Source organism: Motacilla alba, chromosome Z (genome assembly GCF_015832195.1).
Source record: "Motacilla alba alba isolate MOTALB_02 chromosome Z, Motacilla_alba_V1.0_pri, whole genome shotgun sequence".
Lineage (NCBI taxonomy): Eukaryota > Metazoa > Chordata > Aves > Passeriformes > Motacillidae > Motacilla > Motacilla alba.
Window position 1 is genome coordinate 26,022,028 of NC_052046.1, and position 20,034 is coordinate 26,042,061.

The 20,034-nt window shown below is 38.2% G+C and overlaps 1 protein-coding gene across 13 annotated transcripts in view; it reads left to right on the forward strand.

The window, feature by feature from the left end:
• ADGRV1 (adhesion G protein-coupled receptor V1) overlaps positions 1-20,034 on the forward strand; it is a 245,452-nt gene that overhangs the window by 116,886 nt on the left and 108,532 nt on the right. For 10 of the 13 annotated variants that reach the window (XM_038125098.1, XM_038125089.1, XM_038125088.1 and 7 more), the window contains 9 exons: positions 1,287-1,404; positions 2,277-2,448; positions 6,760-7,002; positions 11,128-11,535; positions 12,617-12,801; positions 13,874-14,123; positions 14,293-14,432; positions 15,861-16,021; positions 19,874-19,974. In XM_038125098.1, the coding sequence (XP_037981026.1) occupies positions 1,287-1,404; positions 2,277-2,448; positions 6,760-7,002; positions 11,128-11,535; positions 12,617-12,801; positions 13,874-14,123; positions 14,293-14,432; positions 15,861-16,021; positions 19,874-19,974 (1,778 nt within the window). Of the gene's footprint in view, positions 1-1,286; positions 1,405-2,276; positions 2,449-6,759; positions 7,003-7,053; positions 7,265-11,127; positions 11,536-12,616; positions 12,802-13,873; positions 14,124-14,292; positions 14,433-14,859; positions 14,945-15,860; positions 16,022-19,873; positions 19,975-20,034 lie in introns of those variants that run through there. The other 3 variants (XM_038125100.1, XM_038125095.1, XM_038125101.1) reach the window with 3 other exon arrangements.

The following is a 20,034-nucleotide window of genomic DNA, read 5'->3' on the forward strand; positions in this document are numbered from 1 at the left end:
AAGGGTGATCCCTATTTATATACACTAACATGGAACAGTCCAGCAACATTATAACCAATCATAATGAGGCAAGATGACCCATATTAGCATGATAACTCCCATGATCCCGTTGGAACAAACTTTAACTCTCCCTAACTTGAAACAGTATTCCTGAAATTAGGCCATTGTTTTTTATGGCCTAAGGTTGATCCTGGCTGTGGTTGGCTTGCAAGCCAGCCCAGGCCGCTGAACCTCTGTATATAGACACAAGTTGTAATTTGTATTGAATACTACAGCTTGTATTGAATACCACAGAAGTGTATTAATATGTTCTGGAGTTATACCTACAGTACAGAGTTCCATAAAGTTGGAACATGAGACAACATGTTAGGTAGAAATGTTAAGTATTTGTTCATGTGCATAAATAAACACAGTTTCTGTTCATATTATTATATATATTGACTTTTAGTAAGTACTGGGATGGAAGTAGATTGCCTTTTCAATTCTAGACTAAAGCCATCGTTACCTGCCAGGAGAAATCTTTTAGAAACAAGATTTAAACAAGCACTGTGAAGACATTAGTTTCCTCTCATTAACACTAGGAATTTTTATCTTCCACTGCTGTTTTTCTGAAGTTACTTACATTCCCCACAGAAAAATGTGGTGTTTTGCAGCTCACTAGTTCTACATGTAGAATAAAGATGCAAGAGAAAAACTGATGTAATAATCTAGGAAAATTGATGGGTTCAACCACATCATGGATAGGATGAATAAGAAAGGTTAAGTTACATTGCTGGAAGCCCATCTTTATCACATTACCTATATGTTGAGGCCCATTTCTGTTCGGATAGAATGATTTAAGATTTATGATAAACATAGCTGGAGTGAGTATCTCATAAGGGCATTATAAGCAAGGCTTTTGAGATTGTTCTGGAGATTACTGTAGCACTTAGTCGCTTGAAGTCAAGCACTTAGTCTCTTGAATTCAGTTTGTTGAATGCTACTGAAAATACAGGCTTACATGCAAAAATGGTGCCAGGACTCTCATAAGGAATTTACTTCCAAAAATAATTGTTATTATTCTAGTGATTAAAATAAAATTTAGAAATTCTAAATTCTAAACTTGAAAATCTAGAGTGTAAATTAAGAATAGAAATATTTAGAGAATTGAGGTGTCCTGAAATAGTACTTTACAGCATGCTTTTGATACCTGACTCTTTGGAGTTTTAACAGTCGTGCATATTAAAAGTATAATTTACTCTCAGTTTTTACTGGCTTTTTACTTTCATGGACTATTTCTTACACAGGAAGCGATCTCCAGAATGGCATTTTGGGATTCATTCCAGAAGTACAAAGTGGCCTGATACTTGATGAAGACTCAGAAAAGAGAGAGGTGTTTCTGACTGTTGCACGGCAACCAAACAGGTGCAGGCGACAGTGGATTCCAGTGCTCTTCCTACACTCTGTAATATGTTGTCTTGAATCACAGGAGCTATTGTTAGTGGAAGAGGTTTTCATCACAGAGTTTTATAATAAGTGTTTCCCTTTCAGCTCCTTTAATAGTGTCACAGATTTTGGCAATGGGGAATTTAAGTTGTGAATATAATTAGGTCTGTCACTTTATTAGTATAAAGCAGAAACAGGAAAAAACTCAAATGTCTACCATTTTATACTGTAAATCAGCAAATGTGAAGGTTTTGCTTAAGGTAAAGTATTTGCACTGCTAAAGGTGTAACTCCAATTCTCACCTCTCTGTATAATGTAAGTAGCTATGAATACTACAAGGAGCAATTAAGAAGTTATGTAAGTGTCAGTATGGTTATGTCTTCACATTTTTTCCTAATTAGGATATATATATATATATATATAAAATACACTTATGTGTACTTCAAATAAATATGCTCAAGTATGGTAAATTTCTTATACTTACAGGAAAGACCAAGTCTACCTGGCTTTCCAGGCCAATGGTTACTATAGTATTAATTAAAGTACTTGGGCACCTCCCAGCTTTCCAAGAGTCTCTTATTCAGATAATTGCATGTTATCTGAAACAAAAATTAAGAATCAATTCCCATAACTGCTTTGTTTTCTTCTTCTGTTACTTTTTTTATAATCTAAATAGATATTAGAGGCAGAAATTTAAATAAAAAGAGCTATTTTTTCATTGTAAAACAGTTGATTCCATAATGATAAGTTTTGAATAATAACATAAAATGTATGTTATGTCTGTGGTTTATGTTTCCTAAATCTGTTGTGCTCTCCTTCAGTACATATATACTCTTCTCTTTTGTTTATAGGGCTTTTGAAGATGTGACGATCTTCTGGCGTGTGACCTTTAATAAAACAGCTGTTGTCCTTTTGAAGGATGGCATGAACTTGGAGAATGAACTTGTATCTGTGCTGGGAGCCACAACCTGTGTGACAGGTCAAACAATGTGCAATATCTCTATTGAAATAAAACCTGATCATGTAAGTAATTATTGCTGGTTATGTACAACATTGAATTGAAATTTGTCAAGATGAAAAAACTGCTCTGATTCAGAGGAACTAATACTTAGTTTGAAGATAGTAACTTGATATCTGCTCTACTTCTCTGGAACATGTTTATTTATAGTCTTCTACTGACTCCATTGTGACTGGTAGAAATTTGGGAAGGAGATAAGTATTTCGTTTGAAGAGTAAAGTACAGTTCTTAGGTTTTTAAATAACAGTAAGGAAAAAGAATGGAGTTGTTTCAATGAAATGTTCGATCATATACTCTCATCCTTCATACAGTAAGATTTTCATCTACCAAAGCATTTCTTAAGGTGGTTGATGGAAAACATTCTGTAAGTAATATCTCATTGCACAAAAAAAGTTTGAGTTTAACTTTTGTGTAATTTTATATTCCTAAATCTAGCACAATGATCTCTGAAAACTCATAAAAACTGCCTAAGAATCTCTGAGTGTCTAAAATTCTGTCTCTGTTCACATGTACCTTTTGAATAGTGAAGTTTAATTTAAGAGCCATCATGCACTAAATCGCATTTGTCTAAGTCTAACAGCCTTGTGAGACTCAGCTGGCAGTCTAGAATACAGACATGATTGTGTTAACACAAAACACAGTATTCAGTCATTTTTATTGAAAAGAGAAGGAAAAAAATGTTTAAGTGTGAATATCTAGGGGTTAGAGTGCGCCCTCAAGAAAGGAAGGATTAATGTTTGCCATTATTTTAAAGCTGGAGAGTTTTACATTTTTCTAAGAAATTATCATAGCACCCAGGTGTAAGAGCCATAACAAGGGATGTGGGACTTCAGGTAGCTCTTCATAATGCAGTTTATTATATCCAATACATTACAGCCGTCCAGGGTTGTGGGCAACAGAGCCTGTGCCTACAGCTGTCAGCTCCAGCTGCAGACAAACCTGAAGACCCTTTAGTTTTCGTTGCAATGCATTATATACTTTTTTTTTGCTGAGCATCTCAATACAGAAGAACCAATCTGTACCTTAATTTTTACCTATAGCCTATCATAACTACTATAATTACCATACTCATGTTACTATTCTCCAATCACTAAAAGTTATTCTGTTACAGATTTTCAGTTTTCTTGCAGTGGAAAATTCTGAGACCTTTTTTCTACTTGCAACATCGGCAGACTTGTTTGCCTGTGCTGTCTTTCTGCTCGGTAAAAACATCTTCTTTGTGGTGGGTTTATTCTTTGCTCTAAGCCATAAAAACTCCTTCTAACTAGCATACCCTTTGCCTTCTTAGTTATCCAGTAAGACTGGCTCAGCTTTTCTTCTATATCAAAATTTGCTTTCATTTCTATTCCTTCTTCAGATCCTACATTCAAAAATCTTTCTGCCAAGCATACCTATCTGTGAGACTTTCTTGTCAAACTTTCATCCTTCCCAACACCCAGGCTAGTGGCAGAGCTGGGATCTGGGCAGTGGAAAATCACTAGATGGGAGGAAGATTTCCATATTTTCTTCTGACTCAGTTCTAGAAAATATTGCAACATGTGGGAAATGGGGAGTTCCTATTTAGGTGATAAGAGACATTCCCTTAGTTCACTAAGAGAGCCATTTTCCTTCTCCATCTTCCGATGTTACCTTTACATCACAGAGCCAATGAATAGGTGTATAGGGCACAGGCTGCCCTGCTGGGTAAACTGAGATTATGAACCTCTTTAGACCAAAGAAGTGATATCAGTATTTAATGACAGCAGTGCACAGGCTGCAGAGACATGAGGTTGTGCCACATGAAGCACAAGCCTGTGCCATTCCAGCAAGTGCTAGTGGAAGGTTAAAGCTCCCCATTCATTCCAGTATAATTGTGCCTGTAATTAGTCAAGAACATTTCATTTAGAGAACCACTTAACAATTTAATTGAAAACATACACTATTTATTCCTCCAAATATTTCCTAATTTTTCTTGCAGTTCTTCTTTCATAAGTTAGCTTGTAAGTCAGTAGTAAATGTATTAAAAATGATGAAGTAACAAATACATTAAATAAGTACTTTACATTTTTGTAGGATACATTCTAGCTTTCACAAGTTTGGCTTCCTCAGCAGTACTAAGTCTATTAGCTAAAAATCCTAGAATTAAAGTAGGATTTCAAAGAATTCGGAGTTGAAACACAGAGCTTTTTTACGTAGTGGGTTGGCCCTGGCTGGATGCCAGGCATCCACCAAAGCCTCTTAGTCACTCCCCTCTGCAGCTCGGCAGGAGAGAGAAAATACAACAGTGCATTCATGAGGTGAGACAAGGACCAGGAGAGATCACTCACCAAACATTATCATGGGCTAAACAGGCTCAGGTTAGAGACATTAAATGAATTTTTGCTAACAAAACCAGAGCAAGATAATCAGAAGTAAACTGAGACCTTAAAACACCTTCTGTCCTCCTCACCCTCCCTCCAGCTCTACCTCTTCCCCTCCAGCAGCAAATGAAGTTGCAAATGGGGGTTATGTTAATTTCATCACACATGGTTTCTGCTGCTCCTCAGGAAGAGGAGTCTTTTCCCTGCTCCACCATGTGGTTACTCCAATGGGAATCTTCTTCTACGTGAGTCTATACCACAGGCAGCAGTTCTCCATAAACTGCTGCAGCATGGTCATCCTTCCACTGCGTGCAGTCTTTCAAGGGCAGGCTGATCCAGTGTGGATCCACACAAGTCCTACCAGGAAGCCTGCCCCAGTATGGGCTCCTTTCTCCATGGGTGTGCAGGTCCCTGCCAGGAACCTGCTCAAGGGTGAGCCACCCATGGGGTCATAACCTCCTCTCAGGCATTACCCTGCTCCAGTATAAGGCTCCTCCTTGAGCTGTAGGTGGATCTCTGCATGCTTATGGACATCCATGGGCTGCAGGGGCACAGCTGCTTCACCATGGACTGCAGAGGAATCCCACCTGAAGAACTTTCTTCCCCTCTTTCTCCACAGACCATGGTATCTGCAAAGTTGTTCCTCTTATCTGTTGTCACCAGCTCTACTCTGGCTACAATTACATCTGCATAAGAACAGGTTTCTTACTTCCTAAATATATTGTCATAGGAGTGTTCTGATTGGCTCAGCTATAGCCAGTGACGGAGCCTATGTTGGAGCTGTCAGGCATTGGCTCTGTCAGACAGAACTTCTGGCATCTGGCAAGAACTTCTGGCAACTTCTCACAGAAGCTACCCCTGTAGTTCCACCACTACCAAAACCTGGCTATACAAATTCAATTTTAAAAATTGTAAAAAAAAAAAAAAAAGGCTTCAATGATTGTAATTTTTTCATAGTATTATTTTCTTGTAAAGAAATAGGTTTTTTCCTTTTTTTTCTAGTTTGCTACTTGACAAGTGCATGTAGTAGGTACAAGTAACATCTTTCCAATAATTTTCAGAATTTTAGAATAGAATTTTTGAAATTTTAAAATTTGGATGTCTATTTTTAAATGTTACATTTGTGTTGTAGGTACAAAATAAAAGACAAGGCAGAACATCATATTGTAAACTTAACACTGCTACCTTATTTTCAATAAGGAAACAAAGTTGCACAGCCCATATTTTCAGAGTAAAATACTTCTCTATATGTGAAACATCACAAAAGTCTATCAAATAGTCTAAGTTCTGAGATTTTAAATAAATTCAGTTAAGTGTGCAAATCTACTGAGTTTTTAATTTCTTATAAAAACACACATGGACAGACTAGTGTCTAAATGCTTAAGTTGTATGTAAAATGTTTTTCAGAACTTTAACTGAGTTCAGTACTTAAATACAGGAGAGTTATTATGCAAATTAATTGCATTTTCAAAATTGCATACTCAATTCTGTGCAGTATTTCCAAAAGGGAGTAGGTAGGTACATGGCTTTTTGTAAGGTAAAAAGAAAATGAAAGAGCAAGTTCTTCATAAGTTGTGCATCTATGTAAATCTATAATCTGGAATATGGCACTCTTGGAGGGCTTACTGTCATTTATGTCAAATTTACAGCCACTATGCCTGCACTATTTAAATAGGTACTTTAATGCAGCAAGTTCTGCATGAAAATCTGGGATTTAGTAATTGTGCCTGACAGAGTGATGTCCATTGCAGTATTGTTTTTATGATATATTTTATTGTACTTATTGCACATTTCAGGAAGCATGCTTGTGTAGTGTTATTAAACTGATCCACTGTGCATACAAAGTAATATATATATATATATATATATATATATATATATATATATATATATATATATATATATATATGCATTTATTTATAGCTGAAAGTTTTTAGTAGATCTTACAATGATATGAAAATCATCACTCACTTACAGGTACCAGAATTTGAAACGTATATTTTTGTTGAGCTGTATGCTGTAAGCACAGGAGCTGCTTTGAACAACAGTGCCAGATTTGCTCTTATAACTATCCTGGAAAGCGATGCTCCTCATGGTTTAGTGTATTTTGCTGTGGGATCTCGTTTTGCTGTTGCTTATAAGAAGACAGCTTTAATCAGTCTGCAAGTTCTTAGAGATTCTAGTACATCAGTAATGACAATGGTTACCTACAGTATGCAGGTAAGACTTACTATTATTAAATTAATTTTTATATATTTTTCTGATCTTTAGAAAAGCACAGACTTCCAGCTCTTCAGGAAGATAGTCACGGGGTTCCCCTGGGAGACTGCCCTCAGGGACAAGGGAGTTTGAGAGCTGACAGATCATTAAGAAAGTCTTCCATAGAACATGAGAGCTAGCAATCCCCAGGAGCAAGAAATCAGGCAACGAAGGCAGGAGACTGGCATTGCTGAGTAAGAACCTGCTGGTCAAACTAAAGAGAAAGAAACAAATGCACAAGCAGTTGAAGCAAGGACAGGTGAGCTGGAAAGAGAATAGAGATAGAATGTGAATGTGTAAGGAAGGCCCAGGTGACAGGAAGTTAACTTGGCAAGGGATACAAAAAATAACAGGAAGGCCTTGTTAACCAGAAAGGTATGTTAGCTAGAAAGAGAAAGCCAAAGAAGGTGTTTCTCCCAATAAACAATGCTGGGAAGCTGGTAGCAACAGATTAACAAAAGGCTGATGGACTCAACACTTTTTTTGCCAGTCTTCATTGGCAACCTTTTTTCCTACACCTTTGAAGTGGGTGGACAGCAGGATGGGGCATGGCTGAGCAAGTTCTTCCTACAATATGGTAAAATCAGGATCGTGACCACATGTGGAAACCGAGTGTTCACCACTCTGTGGGACCCAAAGAGATGCATCCCAGAGTCCTGAGGGAATTGGCTGGTGTTGTTGCCAATACAGTATCCCTTGTTACTTGAAAAGTCTTGACAATCAGGTGAAATCTCTGGTGACTGGAGAAGGAGTATTACTACTTCCATCTTTAAAAAGGGAAGAGTAGAAAGGAGGACCCTGGGAACTATCAACCTGTCAGCTTCCACTTTGTGCCTGGGAAGATCATGGAACAGATCCTCCTAGGAGCTCTGCTAAGGCATATGGAGGACAGAGAGGAGCTTGAGGAGAGCCAGCACAGCTTCACCAAGGGCAAGTCTGCTTGACCAACCTAGTGGGCTTCTATGATGGGATGAATACATCAGAGTACAAGGGAAGGGTAAACAGATGTCATTTATCTGGACTTCCGTAAAGCCTTGACACATAGATCTCAAGATCTTACTCTCTGAATTGGAGAGAGATGGATTTTATGTTGGATTTGAATGGACTGTTATTTGATGGATAACACTGTGGTTGGATAGTCATATCCAGAGGGCCGCAGTCAATGGCTCAGAGCATCAGTGACAAGTGGTGTCCCTCAGGGATCTGTAATGGGACCAGTGTTATTTACTGTCTTCATTAATGGTGTAGATGAAGGGATCAGCTGTACTTTAGCAAATTTGCAGAAGACACCAAGCTGAGGGGTGCGGTTGACATTCCTGAAGGATGAGATGCCATCCAGAGGCACCAGGACAGGCTCAAGAAGTGGCCCTTGAGAATCTCATGAGGTTTAACAAGACCAAGTGCAAAGTGCTGCACCTGGCTCAGAGCAACCCCCAGTCCAGGCTGGGGGATGAACAGATCGAGAGCTGCCCTGCCCTGAAGGACATGGGGGTGCTGGTGAGGGGCTGAACATGAGCCAACCATGGGCACTTACGGCCCAGAAAGCCAAATGCATCCTGGGCTGCATCCAAAGCCCTGTGGGCAGCTTTGGAGGGAGGGGATTCTGCCCCTCTGCCCCACTCTGGTGAAACCCCACCTGCATGCAAGGCTGCCTCCAGCTCTAGGGTCCTCAGCACAGGAAGGACATGGAGCTGTTGGAGCAAGACCAGAGGAGGTCACTCAGTTGATCAGAGGGATGGAGCACCTCTGCTCTGAGGAAATGCTGAGAGAATTGGGATTGTTCAGCCAGGAGAAGAGGCGGCTTTGGGCTGACCCAATTGCAGCCTTCCAGTACCTAAAGGAAGCCTATCTGAAAGTTGGAGAGGGACTTTTGGCAAGGGCACGTAGTGACAATGAGGCCATCTTTCAGTGGCCTCAAAGATTATGGTCAGCCAGGCATCTAATATATTTCTTTCTTTGTTCTAGGCTCATGTGAAACTTCAATTTTTGAGGCTTTTTCATCTGAAATTATGTTTTTATCCTGATGGCTATGTATACAACATCCAGACAGCAGGACACTTGTTCTGTTAGGGAACAAATTTATTATTAGTACCAGAACATACATAAGAAAAGAGAGAGAAATTATTCAAATTTTTTTCAATGTTCTTGGAGTACTAAACAAAAAAAATATTATTGTTATCAAAAATAGCATGTGGTAAAGTAAATTTTATCATCCCCGTTAATTTTTTGTTGGATTATGTTCTTTATGTAAAAAAACCTCCATAATCCAACATTTTTTGATATGTTTACATCTGTAGCACATGACTCTTCTAGCTGTTGGCACTTTTTTCTCCTAAATGCATACCTCACTTATTATTATTGCAGCTGATGAAGTTTCTCCTTTAGCAGATCTGCAAAAAAGCATGATTCCTGCCACTTCCTTAGTATGTGTGAATCCAGCATCAGGTCACAGGCTACAAGAGACATTCTTTCAAGTTTACCATCCTCAGTAGTAGTTAGCCTGATCAGCTTTAAATATGTGCAATTTTATGCCTGAAATCCTTATTTTGGGGGTGAGTTATTATATACTTACCCTTTATAATAAAAGGTTCTGCATTCTATTTTTATATTGAATGTATATCTGTTTTAACCGTATAGGTTTACATTGTGTTTCCATCCATTTATTATATAGTAATTGGCCAGTGTTTCAATTAGATTGTGTGGTAGCAAATTTTCACATTTATTTAACCTAAGAATTCACTATAATTTAGCTGTTAAATGGAAAAGAAATTGCTACTGTCCAGTGTATATTTAGGCTAAAATTTAGTGGGCAATCTCTTATCTGTTTGTGATTTTCATAACCAACATTATTTGGACATTTTTAGGTTTTGAGGGTGCATTGCCAAATACTGAAGCATTGATATTATTAGTAGCTTTAACATAAGAGGCCACAGCAGACAGGAAGGCAATAACTGGAAACCAATGTTTATCTCAACCTACAAAGGTTTCTTAGACCTGGTTCTTGTCACTAGTGCTGCTTATTTCAACTTCCTAGTTCTCAGTGGGAAGTGATAAACAAAAAAAACTTCCCCCTGGAATTTCCATAGGTGATGTGATCATGTCTAGAGCAATTTTGAACAGTTAGAGTCTGCATTGACTTAACAAGTTCTCCAGTGAACTCAGAAAATGTCTGATTCATTCCATAAATAAACTCTACTAATAAGAGCTAAATATTTTCAAAAGGGGTCTAGTATTTCACAAATAAAAATCCTAATTTTATTCACTAGGAGACCTGTACATAGGAGTCAGTATACAAGCTGCCCTTATGAAATTCATATATGCTTTTGAAAAAATAATACAGTTGAATAATAGCTCAGGAAATCAGTTTCCTCTTAAAGAAAGTTTATTATATTACTAGATATAATGTCAAAGCTATGGCAAGTGACAAAAAAAGAACAAGACTTTGAAGAATGAAACAGTAACTGCAAACCTCATGGAAGGTAAAAACAATGTTGCTTCACAAGGAAATAAGGCATGTAGCATTACTGGATAAATTCATATATCTACCTTGCATTATTATTCTATAAAATTTGCTTTGCGTTTGTATTAAATGGATTATTCATCTTTTAAGTATGTATTCTGGGACTAAAAACACCATGAACAGATATTAATTTGGACACGAATTTCCAAACTTTTGCTTTGCTTTTATTGAGTTTTCTATGTATTTGTAATGCCTTTCTCTACCCTAAAGTGAGGGACTTTGTGCTGCAGTCATAGTCTTACATCAACCCTTCTGGAATTCACACGTGCTAACATTTCTGTAGTATTTAGTCACACAGAAAAGTTTTGTGGTTTTTGTTCTGGAAAAGAAAGAGACCATCTTTACTCTTGACAGTATATAATTCTTCTCCTAGGTTTGATTAATTACTAATTCAGGGAGGTAATTATTTTAATGTAATATTTTCATCACTCATAGCTGCTTTTTGAAAGAGGACCTCTTTTTTACACATTTTGTTTTTACCCACCTAAAGTATGTTTAACAGCAGGTGGTTTTGAACAATTACATCTATCTTACTGTTACCTAAAACTCTTCCGGTTTGTTTTAAGGAACTACAAAAACCTGAACCTATTGGACGGACCTTCATATCTCCAGCTGTGGCAGGACAAGATTTTGCCAGATCTGAAGGTTTAATTACTTTTGAACATGGACAGAGAAATGCATTCCTGGATGTGACCCTGACTCCAAAGACAGGATCTTTAAACCCATTTCCTAAACGTTTCCAGGTTGTACTTTCCAATCCCACAGGCGGTGCCAGGATAGATGATGTGTATGGTATTTCTAACATCACCATTGTCTCAGATTTGGACTCCTTGCCCGTTTGGGGACTGATTGATCAACTGCATCAGTCTCTTGACGACACCATTGTACACAGAATCCTTCAGAATCTGAATGTCAAAGTATCCACAGAAACTACAGAAGAGCAGCTTACTGCTGTGGTGCATATAATAGATAAGGTAAACACTTCCTGTTTGTTCTTAAATTACTAATGACATTAATTAGAGTATAATAACACAACACAGAACATACATATATATGTGTATATATATATATATATATATATATATATATATACACACACATACACATACACACATACATATATATATATATATATATATATATATATATATATAAAACAAGGCAGATCACATCAACAGCAGTGACTCAGAAGCACAGACTGCAAAAGTGGAAATTGTGAAGTCCCACAATCAGGGAAGGAGTTTGTCTGCCACTAGTTAGGATAGGAGGTGGCAAGAAATCCAAAATCAAATAGGTTGAAATGAGCAACTAGTATTAATTTTGCATACATACTTGTAGCTCTAGATTTTCTGATGTGCAATTCTCCTTTTGGTGCTGCAGTTTCATAGAACTTATTATGTTTTCTTGACTCTTGGGTCACACCTTTGTTGCTTTTAGGCCTGGCACAACCCCTGCTCCTATCTTTACAGCAGACTGCAGTCAACACACAAGAAAATCCTACCTGGGAGTCTACTGTAGTCTTAACCAAGCATCAGTCTTTTTTCTTCCAGTAGCTTAGGGAATTGTGTTCTCAGGGTAGCTGAGTGCTTAAGCATTGCTCTAATTTCTATGAAGATTATGGATTAGTTTTACGGCATTCTGTCTCTTCTGGATTCTTGGAATAATGCATAGAAGCTGGAAAATTTCTAAATATCTAGATAATGAAGCATTATAACAATATCCATTCATTTTTTATTGTTGCCACACAGGAGAGAGGAAAAATAATTTTAAAACTTCTCAGGACTCAAAAATCTTTGGATTGTGAAAGAATAAAAAATGCCACATCCTTTCTTTAATAATCAAATCCCCTAGTAAGCATATCTTTATGTAGTTTTGACAGACTGTGTCTTATGCCTTAGAAACTCCTATGTGATCAGGAGTTGGGAAAATATTCTGAACTTTCAGAATGAATATTGGAATCACAGAGAAGATATCACTAAACCATTGAACGTGCAGAAATGTTACGAGCAAATTCCTTTGTGTAAAATGTTGTTTGATTTCTTCTCCTCTCATTAGGTTACAGGTGTAGGTGAAAAACTGTTACTCACTGATAAAAGTAGAAGTCTTTTCTATGAGATACTCTGTGCTCTGGCTAGCCCAAAACGTGAGGATACACAAGGATATAGCCTGCTTGCTGAGGTGACTGAGAAGTTTGCTTTTTCTCTGTTGACTGGGATAAAGTGTGGATCACCAGGAGAAAGGTCAGTAAGCTTGAAATCATAATATGTTTTGTAAATACATGACAATTTACCAATATAGAAAATCTAAATTATATTTTCAGAAAAGGGACTTATCTCCTATCTAGTATGATATCCATATGTGAATGTGTTGTTACAGTGTCATGATCTTACAAAGCACTGTGTCATATTGCCAGCATATACAGTGCTTTGTAAGATTGGGTGTAATACATAACTGTTACTTTGGTATGGGGTAGATGTGGGAATATGAGTTAGGAGATCTGGTATGTATTGACCCACCTCTAGCTCAAATATTGCCTGGAAAAGTATTCATAATTCTTGCTAAGAGAATAATATGTGATTGTATGTGATTGTATGATGCAGAACTGTGTTCTAAGCCTTAGATGAAAGTTAGCAAGGCAAAATTTTTGCTGGCATTTTTTAATTTGTATGTTCTCGGTTTTGCTCACTTGAACATTGTTTTGAAATATTTAAAGCTACTCATAGTTTTAAATTGCTAGTTTTGTCTCCAGGAGCATAATAGCCTCATCAAGCTAATGGGCAGAGGAAATAGGTGACAGAAAAAGATTATTCTTTTTTATGAGACAGATGGTTTTAAACACTTTGTTTCTTCCATTGAGGATGTAATGAACAGCTGGTGGTGGAATGTATGTTCAGTGTTTAGAACTTAAAAGTTAAAATTCTTTATTCCAAGTGTTTTGCATCATCTGTTGGGAAAAAAAACCAAAACAACAATGCAACATCATCCATTTTAATGCCTCCCCTGTTTTTTAGGCTTAGTTCTACGCCAAGGTGTAAAATGAGTGTTTTGGTAACCTAATTCACTATAGAAAGGTTTTAGTTGCAGGTCATAAGGAGCAAATCCCAAAGAAGAAATGGAGATGCTGAAATATGTAAAAAATTCAGTCTTTTTTTTCCATATAAACTGAAATACTGCACCAATTAAATATCACAAGCCTAAAAAGGATGAATTCATAAAGTATTAACAAATCACAAATACCTTTTAAAGTCGTAATGTGATGAATAGTGAAGCTTGGTCCCACTTACCAGCCCTATTGCTTTTCCATTTCCACAGAGGCAAAAATATCCTTGACAGCTGCCCATATATTGCAATAATGGCTCACAACTGGTTTCCTCAGCAAATCAATGGACATAGATTTAATGGAAAAGATGGAGATTCTATTCAAGTACCTGAACATCTACTAGAGGTCTCTGTAGTATTATCATCTCCCCAAGAAGAGAACTGTGAATCTGTACAGTTCACAGAATACAGCAGTCAGCAGTGGTTCCTTACTAGTGATAAAGGACTTGCCCTGAAGAACAAGGTTTGAAGATAATGCAATTTTTTTCCAAGAATTAGTTTTAATCTAGATATTGCTCGATACATAAAAAGTGTTCTATGGTTGTCCCCGATTAAAATGAGCACTTACTAAAATGAGCACTGTGTTGAATCTTAATATTAAATATATCTTTATATTGTACATGCTGTTTCAGGTTTTTTCAATGAGCTTGAAGGGTCAGAGTTCACAACCTTTGAAAGATAACAGTAAAGTCATTTATCGTATTTATGCTGAAGGAAGTCGGATTGTTCCACAGACGTCTCTATGTCTCCTCTGGAATCAAGCTGCTGAAAGGTTATTTTATTATTGTGTTTAGTTTTCCATTTTCTGCCATGAATCCATGTATTTGTGTAAAATGGGATAACACCAATTAAATAATTTGCAAATATAAAATAGATCAATTTCATGCATTTTTTCACTAATTTTTCTGGCCATTTTACCAGTACATGAGACTTTTCTTATAATAAAATGAGTCATTATTCTATCTCAGATATTTCTCAGACTTCTACCCTTTTTTTACCAAAATACTATTTAGATTATATAATGATGCATTAGGTTACAGTGACAGGCCATAAATCCCAGAATTGTATCAATGAATGTGTTAATGACTTGGAGATAAAAATGTTCTATATCCTTTTAAAGTCTAGTTGACTTAGATTCAATTTCATTAGACCAACTGGATCATATCAGCCTGCTACTGATACAAACTATTTGTTTTCAGGAGGAAATGCACCACAATCCACCTGTATGTTCTCCTTTTATCTATGCACAAATTCCAGTAGAAACGGCTTAGGATATCACCTGTGGTATGCCTTATCCTTTTTCCAAACCACTTCAGCAATACTGAAAAAACCTCAACAAAAACCAAAGAAAAAAACAACCTGAATTTTAGTTTCAAACCAAAAAAGCAGTATAAAATGTTCTCCATAACAGGATATGGTGTTGAGCAAAAAAAGTAACTATTTGAAAAGTCAGACAGAGCTAGAAATCTAGCAGAAATTTGAAAAACATAGCCACAAAAATTCTTTAGTAAAAAAAAAGTTACCTTTAATATGTTTACAAAAATTAAAAAAAAAAAAAAAGAAAAAACTTTAAACAATATTTTAATCTCATGTAAATATGCTGTTATGAGCACTGCACATGAAAGATTACAGAAAACACCTCTGCAATAGTTTAGGGAAGTTGGTTGTAGCGTTTTGCCCCGGGGGGTTTCGAGCTGATCTGATAAGCTCTCAACACCCCAACACTACACCCCAGAATAGCTCAGCTTTCATTAGGAGGCATAAAAGGAGCAGGAGGCTGATGTGACAGCGTCAGGAACAAGAAAGGTTTAATAAAGGCAAAATAACAAACTCAAAGCGATCCAGGTGCCACAAGCTTGTGCTCCTGGTAAAGACACCTCACAAAAGTGATTTTGCCTCTTTGTTCTGTCCTTTTCTACTAAGTGGCCCAGGCAGGACCTTTTGGCTTATGGCCAATTAGCTGTCCCCAAACTTGAGGTGAAGTCCCCAAGGTCCTATCAGTGACTTTTCTACCTGATCACTGGGAGAAAGTTCTGGGCTCTTTCCTTTTTGGGGGACAGAGGAAGGTTCTGTCACTCTGTCCATAGGGGGCACATTCCTACAGTTGGTATTCCAGGAATACAACAAACATTTTTAAGCCTGCTTACAATGTGACTTATGCAAGTCCATTTCCAACTTTGTGAAACAATTTGTTTTGCAGCTGGCTGTCCAATAGTGAGTTCTGCAAAGTGGTTGATGACACATCAGGTTATGTGGAGTGCTCCTGTTCTCATATGTCCGTTTATGCGGTTTATGCCAAAACAGATAACTTGTCTTCATACAACGAGGCTTTTTTTTCTTCTGGATTCATCTGTATTTCAGGTCAGTTCATTAATAACAACTCATTAATAACAACTGATGACCAGTAAAACTGGTTGATTAATTATTAACATTTTTGGTAGCTGATGACAGTCTTTTTATTTAGTGGAATATTGAATGAATGTTAACTAACTTCATGTTATTAAAGGTGCCATCTTGTCTGGTATTTGCACACTGACAAATTTTGCCAATGGAAAAAAGATATCAAGCATAGAAATATCACAGAATCAACAAGGTTAGAAAAGATTTTTGAGGTCATCGAGTTCAACCTATGACCTAACACCACTTTGCTAATTAGACGATGGCACTGGGTGCCACATGCAGTCTTTTCTTAAACACATCCAAGGGTGGTGATTCCACCACCTCCGTGGGTGGCCCATTCCCATCCCTTCTGGCTCATATTTTGGCACATAGGGGCAGCCTGCTCCTGTGCCTTAAAGATTTTTTTTCTTGAAGTAAATCTACTTTCCTGGATCCCTTTGCTTTTGAGGGCTGTATCCCAAGGTACTCTCCAAAACAGCATCCTGAATTCCACCCTCTGGAAGTCTTGTGTAGAATTTTTATTGAACTTTCAATATCCTTGTTTCGCTGTATATTAAGAACTCTATTATTTCATGGTCACTGTGCCCCAGATGGCCTCTGACCACCATATCTCCCACCAACTCCTCTCTGTTTGCAAACAGCAAGTTTAGCAGAGCCCCACCCCTGGCAGGTTCTCACCATCTGTGACAAGAAGGTCTCCTCTATACACTCCAAGAACCCCTAGACTGCCTCTTTTCCACTGTGTTGAGTTACCAGCAGACACCAGGCCGGTTAAATCTCCTCCAAGAACAAGAGCTGGCAACCTTGAAACATCCTCCAGGTGCTTATACAATAATTCATCCATCTCTTCATCCTGGTTGGGTGGTCTGTAGGAGACTCCCCCCAGGATGTCAGCTTTGTTGGCCTTTCTCTGATTCTTACCCATGGCAATTGATCTTATTGTCATTAATCTCAACTTCCATGGTATCCAGAGTCTCCTTAACATACAGAGCCATCCCTCCACCTCTTCTCTCTCTCTCCTGTCTCATGTGAAGAGCTTGTAGCTGTCCATTGCAGTGCTCCAGTCCTGCAAGTCATCCCACCACATTTCTGTGATGGTGACTATGTCATTGCTTTCCTGCTGTACCATGGCTTCCAGCCCCTTGTTTGTTACCCACACTGCATGCATCAGTGTACATGCACTTCAGCTGTGCTGCTGATTTCATCCCTGACTCTGGCTTACCACCCTTGGGCTTACCTCTGGAGTGCCTGGTTTTATCCCCTTCCCCCTTCAAACCTAGTTTAAAGTGTTCTCAATCAGCCCTGCCAACTCATGGGCTAGAATCCTTTTGCCCTTGTTGGACAGATGGAGCCCATCTGACTCAAGCAAGCCTGGTGCTGTAAAAATTGCCCATGGGAGAAAACCCAAAATTCCTCTGATGGCACCAGCCCTTAAACCATTCAGTGATAATGTGGGTTTTCCTATTCCTTTTATCATTCATCCCTGCTCCTGAAGGACTGAGCAGAACCACACCTATGTTCCTGCCCCACCAACCAATCAATCCAGAGCCCTGATGTCCTTTCAAATGACCTGGTACCCTTCCTGTCACAGCCTCATCAATGCCAAGCTGGACAAGCAGCAGTGGGTAATAATCAGAGGGGTGAATTAGTTCAGGGAATCTCCTGCTGATATCCCGTACCTGGGCCCCAGGCAAGCAGCAGACTTCCCTGTGGAATGGGTCAGGGTGACATACAGGGCCCTCAGTTCCCTTCAGAAGGTGAACTTACTACAGCTACCCTTCTTTTATTCTTAATTTCCTGAGGTTGAGATCCATCTCACAGACAAAGTACACCTGGGAGACTCTCCAGACAGATTTTTTTGTTTACCATCACCTGCCTGGTTCTCTGGACCCAGGGCCTTGTACCTATTCTGTAAGGGCACCTGGGAAAATGATGGGGATCAGGAGGGAGTTTTGCTAACTCTCTGAGTAGGTACCCATTTCCATTGCCCCCATCTGTTAGGTGTCCTCTTTCTGCCTGATGGTAAGAGGGACAGGGCTCCTCTGACTCCTGCTAAGCTTCTCTTAGGGTTGCAAGGCTGTACAGCAGTCGATTTCTCTTTTGCTCTCTCCTAATACTCCTTAGCCTTTCCACCTCTTGCTTAAGCCCTGCTACCAGACAGAGCAGGTCCTTCACCAGCTCACACCACCCACCCAGTGCCTTTTGCACTGTCCTCTGGTACTGCCCCCAGGCTCCCTGCAGTCAGGGATCTGGACAGCTGTGTTCTTCTTGGCAGGTTCTGTTTGGCCTTAGCACAGTTTTCCTGGCAGCAGCAGCAGCAGGCTTTTGATCATTTGTAAACCATTGCTGGATCTAGTCAAGTCAGTGGAAAAAACAAAACAAAAAAAATAAAAACAAAAAACAAACAAACAAAAACCAACAAAAAAACAACAACAAAAAAACCCCATTTAACACAACCCACCACCAAGAGCCAGCAGAGCAGCTGCATCCCTCCTGTGAAAACTGCTGTACCATGCACTCACTGCTGTGCCATGACCCTGTTTGCCTGGTCTGGCTCAACACGATCCCTAGAGCAATTTAAATCTCCTACACATGGTCCTGGCATACACCTTGCTTGCCTGATTGGCTGTTTCCTTAGGATGGTTTATTGAAAAGAGATAATATGTCATTCATCTGGGGGAAGAAACTAAATTCATCTGTGTGGCTAGCAGGAGTACTGTAATCCTCTTTGTCAAATATCTTTGACAATTCTAGCTGAAATTTACACTCAGAAATGATAACTCAAGGAAGATAGATTCCATTACTGCCTTACTTACTTACCTTCTTATTCTGCTGCCTTACTGCTGCCCAGGATCTTGAGAAAAAACCCTAAGAGTTTAACCTATAAGTAACGTGACTCTTCATTAGCAGCTTCAACAGCATAAATGCGAGGGAGGAAGCAGGGGATCTAAGTTTGGAACTCAACTTGGCTTCTGAAGGAGCCTTTCAGATTGCAGCTGGTTTACTATTATGTTGCAGCGATCACAAACTAAAGTAAATTTTCTTAGAACCACAGAATTATTTGGGTTGGAAATTAACTCTTGCATTTACAGGCACTAAGAATAATGGGCTTATTAAGAAAATATGCTAAATTGAATTCTCAACTAACTTTAACCCTCTTAAATGGGGGTCTGGGTGTGCTTCTTTCCTAGAGTCCTTTTCCCAGGAACTACTTACTGGTAAGAAAGGAGCCTTTGTTGTGTTCATTTACAAATGAACAAATGTTTACATTTACAATTAATTAGTGAAATGAAAAGTGGTTATTCCTCCTGACTACTGCTATAACAAATTTCTATGCTCCACACAGATGAAACGGGAGACTGGCATTTAGAAGGTTATAACAATCTGTTATAATAGTGCTACCCAACAGAGGCATTTTTTTATGTAACTATTTCTAAAAATATTTTTGGAAGCACTAATATGAACACTGAACTGTTATCTTTGTTTTGTATATAACTATTATTATAATCACCCATATCATGCAGAAAGGGACACCAAAGAAATCATTTTCAAAAATTGCTTGTTTACATTATGAAATTATTTTAGCTCCTAAACCCATGGGAATATTAAATACATTTTAGTACTTGAAATAAACTCATGAGTGATCCCAGTGTGAACCAAAATGATCATACTCTCCCTGTAAGATTTGTTTGGGGTTTTTTTAGGTAATCTGCACCTTTGAGAAACATCTGCTAGATAATATAGAACAGTTAATTAGTCTAAACTTAAATATGCCTTTTTTTTTTTATTTTTTTCATTATTGTTTCTGTGTAGGTTTCACTTTGGCTATCATCTCCCACCTTTTCTGCACCAGGTGTGCCATGTTTGCAGCTAAACTTCTCACTCATATGATGGCTGCTTGTTTGGGTACTCAGGTAAGAAAAAAGGCTGAAATCTCAGAATGTAGAGTAAGTACATGTTTGCTTTCCTCTTTT